Below are 7,605 nucleotides of genomic sequence, written 5' to 3' on the forward strand. Positions count from 1 at the left end.
TATAGAGATGTAATGTCCATGGTGAAAATAAGTTTGTCTTGGCCGGAGAAATTGAAATCGCGGAAAATTTGTAGTGCGTGTGTACTGTCTTTAATGTATGATGGCAGAGATTTGACGATAGGCGTCATAATCCTGTCTAAGTAGCTAGAAATGAGTTCGGTGGGGCAACTACAGGCAGAAACGATAGGGCGACCTGGGTTGTTGGGTTTGTGAATTTTAGGCAAAAAGTAAATGCACGAAGTTCTAGGGGTGTTGATGATGAGATTAGTGGCAGTGTCCGGTAATTCTTGATTAACTATAAGATTTTGAATGGTGTCTTTGACAAGTTTTTGATTTTTGGAAGTGAGATCTTTAGGGATTTTGGCATAAAACGAGGTATCCGAAAGTTGCCGCAAAGCTTCTTTTTGGTAAAGGTCGGACCGCCAAACAACTACCGCGCCGCCTTTGTCGGCCGATTTGACAACTATGTCGTTGCGCTTACTAAGATTTTTAAGTGCCGCCCACTCTTCCGAGGAAAGGTTGGAAAATTTAGTGTTGCGATTGAATTTAAGTTTGTGAATGTCGTGACGGCATTTTTTGGCGAAAAAATCTAAAGAGGCAAATTGTCCCTCTGGGGGAGTCCATTTGGATTTGCGAACTTGAAGTGTTTCAAAAATATCTTTATTACAAGTGTCCGAATCGTCCTCTTTGTCGGGAAAAAAGGCTTTTAACTGAACGCGCGAAAAAATTTTTCAACATCTTGCTTAATAGAAAATTCGTTGGTGCGTTTGGTAATAGGGACAAAATTTAGGCCTTTACTGAGAACAGATTTCTCTGAGTCAGTAAGCAAAAGATTTTCTGGAATTGTAACTACGGTATTATGGCTATGCAATGTAGTGTCGTCGGTAATTTGCGGACCTATTAATTTTTGAAGTTTTAGAGTCTTGGTTTGGTGTAAATGGTCAAAAAGTCCAGAATTAAGTTGTCGGATTTTATCGCAAATCGATTGTACTAAAATTGATGGACAGATTTTGGAAAGTTCGGAGCGGCAATGAAGAATTTGTTTGTCAAATTCGCACCAACGAATTTTCTATTAAGCAAGATGTTGAAAAATTCCTTCGCCGCGTTCAGTTAAAAGCCTTTTTTCACGACAAAGAGGACGATTCGGACACTTCTAATAAGGATATTTTTGAAACACTTCAAGTTCGCAAATCCAAATGGACTCCCCCAGAGGGACAATTTGCCTTTATTAGATTTTTTCGCCAAAAAATGCCGTCACGACATTCACAAACTTAAATTCAATCGCAACACTAAATTTTCCAACCTTTCCTCGGAAGAGTGGGCGGCACTTAAAAATCTTAGTAAACGCAACGACATAGTTGTCAAATCGGCCGACAAAGGCGGCGCGGTAGTTGTTTGGCGGTCCGACCTTTACCAAAAAGAAGCTTTGCGGCAACTTTCGGATACCTCGTTTTATGCCAAAATCCCTAAAGATCTCACTTCCAAAAATCAAAAACTTGTCAAAGACACCATTCAAAATCTTATAGTTAATCAAGAATTACCGGACACTGCCACTAATCTCATCATCAACACCCCTAGAACTTCGTGCATTTACTTTTTGCCTAAAATTCACAAACCCAACAACCCAGGTCGCCCTATCGTTTCTGCCTGTAGTTGCCCCACCGAACTCATTTCTAGCTACTTAGACAGGATTATGACGCCTATCGTCAAATCTCTGCCATCATACATTAAAGACAGTACACACGCACTACAAATTTTCCGCGATTTCAATTTCTCCGGCCAAGACAAACTTATTTTCACCATGGACATTACATCTCTATACACAGTCATTCCTAATAGCGAAGGTCTTCAAGCACTTAAACACTTTTTCGATCAACGCACTGTCAAAGAACCTAGCTCGGAAACGCTCCTCCGCCTTGCCGAACTAGTTTTAACGCTTAACTGTTTTTCATTCGCCGGCAAGTATTACAAACAAATTAATGGTGTAGCGATGGGCACAAGAATGGGACCTAGCTATGCCAATCTTTTTGTAGGATATGTTGAACACCAATTTTTTAATCAGTACAACGGCCCCAAACCTGAACTCTACGGCCGCTACATCGACGACTGCATCGGCGCTATTTCATCCAGCAGAGAAGAACTCGATCAATTTATAACCTCCGTCAACTCTTTTCATCCGGCTCTTAAATATACCTGGGAAATTTCGGAAACTTCATTGGCTTTCCTAGATATCAAAGTTTCTATTAGAGGCAACGTGCTATGTACTAGTGTGCACTACAAACCTACCGATTCACACAGTTATTTGTTGTATTCATCGTCACATCCATCACATGTCAAGAACTCCATTCCTTATTCTCAATTTCTTAGACTTCGACGTCTATGTAGTGATGACTCCGATTTTTCCAGCAAATCAGAGGAGATGTGCCAGTTCTTCGAAAAACGTGGCTATCCTGTCTCTGTGGTCAAAGCGGGCAATCATCGCGCCCAACAATTTGATCGACAGTCATCACTACAAACGACACAAAAAGATAAGAATGACAGAATTCCATTCACCCTCACTTTCCATCCTCATAATCACGCAGTCAAAAGCATCATTCTTAGTAATTTTAAATTACTCCAAAATGATCCCGAGACTGGTAGAATCTTTTCGCAACCACCACTTATTTCATTCAAACGCGACAAAAACGTAGGCAACTTTTTAGTTAGAAGCGCGCTCAAAACTAACGAGCAACCCGGCACTTTCAAATGCGCGCGCTCACGATGCAAAACTTGTCTTTTCATTGTTAACACTAGCAAGATATCGGGACCTAAGCGATCTGTTAAGATCACCGATCGTTTCACATGTATCTCGGCAAATGTCATTTATTGCATAACTTGCACGTTATGCAACAAATTATACATTGGTGAGACAGGTAGACGACTAGGTGACCGATTCCGCGAACACCTTCGCGATGTTGAAAAGAATGACAAGGATGCATCTAAGCCAGTCGCTCGCCATTTTAATCTGCCTAACCACTCCAAAATACACATGGCTATCTGCGGCCTTTCCCTACATCTAGGTACTACGGAAAGCCGCAAGAATCTGGAACAAAAATTCATCTTTCAAATCGGCACCCTTAATCCTCACGGTATTAACGAACGCTTTTCATTTAACTAATATATTCCTATTTTTCACGTTGCCATGTTACCACCAATAGCGTAGCTCCTACTCTACTATAAAAACTACACGTAACCCATAATCCCTCGATTCGCTCTGACGAAGGGCTAACGCTCGAAACGTCAGCTTTTAGAATCTCTGTACGGTGGCCAATTTAAATTATCAACTCCGTTGATAAAACCAAATTTTTGTATACTACTTCCCCACCGACGAAGCAGCACAGTTTCTTTAGAAACTACCCCTTCATTAATTTCAACTCAAATTTCAATTTCCCTTTGATCTTTTGTTTTCCTATATATTAGGTAGAGACGATTGGTGATGCTTACATGGTGGTTTCTGGATTGCCCTTACGCAACGGCCATCAACACGCAGGGGAAATTGCTAGCATGGCTCTGCACATGCGCAAGGAAATATATGACTTTAAAATACGTCACAGGCCGAATGAACAGTTAAAGCTGAGAATAGGAATGCATAGCGGTGAGCTGGTTAAACCTCTTCGTCTCTTCTTTACAGCAATTAATTTAATTTTTTGTCTATTTATTTACAAATTTAAAGTAAAATATGAGGAAATCATGTTAGGGTTCGTACGCGTCTTGAAAACCCTCTAAAACCCTTGAGTTTTGAGAGTACATTTTCAAGGCCTTGAAAGTCCTTGAAAATCTCTGCTCTTCATTCCTGGTCCTTGAAAATTCCTTGAATTTTTGGTCTGAAAAAGTGTACGAACTCTGTGATGTAGAGCATTTGTGATACACATCCATGTGAAGTTTTCTTCGATTAGTGAATTTTTAGCTTCTTTTTCCTCAATTACCAGCCATCTTTACTTACGTTTGACCTTTTTTATTTTATGTTATACTTACGTTTGACCTAATTTCAAAAGTGCGGCAAATATCACTCAGTTTTCATTTTTGGTAGGAGAGCCAAGTTTCGTTAAAAACAAGGACGTAAATGCAAAATTTAATGTACGATTTATCTATCCTTTCCCCCTTGAAGAAATCGCCGTTAAATAAACTTAAAGGGACGCAGTCAATGTTGGTACCGTGCCGACGATTAAATTAATTAAATTAGTTTGAATAAGTTTGAAAAGCGTCTACCTCAACCGGAATCAAATTGCGCACGCATGGAGTTTATCTTGAAATCTGTTCAAACCTCTGGGGTTGTCATTAGATTTTAAGTCTACATCTGAAAATCTGTTTCCTTTTTTTCAAGACTAACAAACTTCACCCTTGCAGCATGTAACATTTTCAAAACACCGTAGCCACATTGCTGTAAAAATTGACCTTGTGTTTCCTTCAGTTTCTGTTTCCAATGGTACACGACTGTACCGCCGTGTCCTCCATGGTCAAAGCCTCCTTACCGACAACACTAAACTATGTAACGTCCTTTTCATATTCAGTACCGATTAGTTCTCTCAACGCTTCATCATCAATCGCCTTATGCTAAATCTGCTCCGTTGGTAAACGGCCATTCCTCTACCTGGGCCCTGGACACTTTGAATTCTGCGTATGACTTATACTTAACAGCGAGGGCAGCTGTAGTGCCACCTATTACTAGTTTAAAGGTAACTTGACTAAAGAAGTAGCTAAAAATGGTGTTCAGTGCGCGTCTGCAACAATTGACTGTGCCCCTTTGTACGGAATTTTACTGGCTTGTTTCAACAGGTCCCTGTGTGGCGGGTGTGGTTGGTAACACAATGCCTCGCTACTGTTTATTTGGTGATACAGTCAACACTGCTTCGCGAATGGAATCAAACGGAGAGGGTAAGTTTAATCAATCTTGAAATGCAAACCATATAAATGCTTTCCAATTGGTTAAAATTCGAGAGCATCCTCCGTCCATTTTCCGGTGCTATTTTCCCGTGCCGGACCATGATCATATCGCTTTGAGATATAATAGATCTGTTATTATTTCAAATCTACATAGCAGACACAAAGCGCGGGAAAATGTGCACGCGCAAGCCACGATTTGTTTTGGTTTCATTTCTGATTGGTTGACAAAATGGCGCGGGAACTTTGAACCAATCACTGAGTGAAGTAATGAAAAACCAATGCAATTCGCTAATTACTTTCGACACTCAAATGAAAACCGCTCTATAATCCCTCGAGAAATTAATATTAAATTATTTCTTTTCAGCTCTTAAAATTCACATCAGTCCAAACGCAAAGACATTTTTAGAAAATCTTGGTGGCTATCATATTCAGAAGAGAGGAGAGGTATTTTTGAAGGTAAAATCGCCTTTTACCAACTTAAAGAAAGAACTGTCCAGTAAAACTGAGAACTCCTGAAATCTTACTTTGTGATTTTCAAAACTTTTTATATTTTAGTCATAAAATCTTGATTGGTTTAAAAAACTTCTATTTTCCACTAATTTACTTGCCAAGTTGTTATCGGACAGTTCAATAAACCAATCATCATACAAAGTTGTAATTTAAATCAACCAATCACAAACTTGGTTTCAATCACCATAGAAACAGTGTACAGACTCCTAAATTGGACTTTCTTTCTCTCTTTCTTTCAGAGAGACATTAAACAATTTTCGCCTCAGTCTTTTAATGCAAATTTTCCCTTTCTTTCATAACTTGGTTCATCTTCTTCTTTTCTCGGAAATCGTAATTTTTATGATTAATTGGTAAGAGGAATTCGTGTCGTCCAATGCGGTCTGTAATCATACTCGTGATAAACAAATCGGACTCCGATTTGTTGACCATTACTTATTCTAAGTTGTGCAGAGTGCAGTTTTTTGAGTGTCAATAGCACCCGTCTGTATAGAAGCGCACGTTCTGGGGAGTCGCTTACTTGAGAAATTTCTTGATTTTACACTATACAATGCTGGGATTTTACCGATTTCAGTAACACTTCGAAAACCGGTAGGCCGTCGTGCGTCGCCTGCCTCTCAGACATTAACATTTAAAGTTTCCCAGGCTCAAATTTTCTTTTAAAATTTTAGGGCAAAGGAACTTGGATAACATTCTGGCTGGAAGGATCAGACATGCCCCCAAGGATTCATGGACGATGCCAAAAAGACAATTATTGCACAACACCTCTCGTGACGAAACGACCCGAGAGTGGTTGGAAAATAGTGAAGGAATTACTTCCAAAGCTGGCTTTGCAGTCCAAAAGTGGAATCATCTCTCCTATCAAGATCACTGTAACATCAAAACACTGCGCGCCACTTCCACCGATATCGTGACAAGATTTACTCGAGGTTATTGACGGAGTGTCCACGCGTCCGTCCTCGTTGGCGTAGATGGCGCCGGACAGGCGGTACAAGACCTTTAATTTCAGCAACTAAAAAAAAAAAGATCAGCTGCAATTGGCAAAATACTCGAAATAAGAAAAACCGGTTGTGTCGAATCCCTAATCACCGATCAACGATGTACAGATTGAGAATTAAGGGAATGGATGTTCCTTTAAATTCGACAAAACCGAACGAATACGAAAACTGAGGGGCAACGGCAGAACGAAACGTGCTATCCTGCCAATTTATATGCAGAAATTTGAAAGTTTATAAGTGTCTCGTAAGGTAACAAAGAGGATGCAATTCAATACCTTAATGGCTCTTTACACAGTAGTCCAAATAGTCTTTAAAAACCGCTTCTGAGTAAGAAGAACTTTGAATATGTTGTTACCTCTTCAAACATATATTGGACTATTCGATCGGAGATTTTTACCAAGTTATTACCACGAACTAGGCCCTTACCGGTTTAATTGTAATAAATGAAGTTACATCATTTACCACTCTTTAAGTTATTTTCTGAGCACTTCTGTTACATTTTCGGTTGTAAATAAATTTATTTATTTTATTGAATTGCTATTTTGTAGTGTTGCTCCTCTGCGGAATGTCATTGTGTCCACTAATATCGGCGGAACATTTTGTTGATAGAAAGTCAAAATAATTTGGAAGCTTTTTCGCTAAATTGTGTCATGGAAGTCTCCCTGGTTTGGTGTCATTTTAATTTATTACCATATTTCTCTTAAAAGCGGGTACCAGTTCTTACACAGTTCACCAGTTCTTGTGTGATGTAACCTTTTCTATATGCATAAATTCCATGAATTAAGATCTTCTCGAGTGAAGCCTCTTTTTATTTTATAAATATCACCGATAAATCATTTTGCAGTTACCTGCACAACTTGAATTACGAAACCCCAGTTATATAAGCTGTGAGTGATCGTTGGCTTCTGAACCATGGCTTCCAAAGTGCAACAACCTGCAAGCATTATCTCTTTGAATATTTTTAAATTACGAAGTATGTAAAGAGAACGTCTCTTTAGACAGTGTTCTTGGCGGGATGGGTATAACTTGGCTTTTCCGTTATCTTTGCCGGGGTATTGTTTGGGGTTCCTTCACGTCCCATGGGGTTAGAAAAAACAACGTACTGAGCCCACAGTGAAGGTCCGTCAGTAGATGTGACACACGTTTCCGTATTCGTTTGAAAACGCAACTTTTTTTC

At 39.5% G+C, this 7,605-nt stretch overlaps 1 protein-coding gene across 3 annotated transcripts in view; it reads left to right on the plus strand.

Annotated features, from left to right (window-relative positions):
• The window catches only part of LOC138060157 (atrial natriuretic peptide receptor 1-like), a 52,122-nt gene extending 45,160 nt beyond the window's left edge, over positions 1 to 6,962 (plus strand). For all 3 annotated transcript variants that reach the window (XM_068905877.1, XM_068905876.1, XM_068905878.1), the window contains 4 exons: positions 3,460 to 3,634; positions 4,816 to 4,914; positions 5,288 to 5,379; positions 6,102 to 6,962. In XM_068905877.1, coding sequence (XP_068761978.1) covers positions 3,460 to 3,634; positions 4,816 to 4,914; positions 5,288 to 5,379; positions 6,102 to 6,344 — 609 coding nt within the window. In that variant the 3' untranslated portion in view covers positions 6,345 to 6,962. The remainder of the gene's footprint in view (positions 1 to 3,459; positions 3,635 to 4,815; positions 4,915 to 5,287; positions 5,380 to 6,101) is intronic.
• Positions 6,963 to 7,605: the final 643 nt, after the last annotated feature.

The sequence above is a fragment of the Montipora capricornis genome, chromosome 8, assembly GCF_036669925.1.
Source record: "Montipora capricornis isolate CH-2021 chromosome 8, ASM3666992v2, whole genome shotgun sequence".
In the NCBI taxonomy this organism is placed as follows: domain Eukaryota; kingdom Metazoa; phylum Cnidaria; class Anthozoa; order Scleractinia; family Acroporidae; genus Montipora; species Montipora capricornis.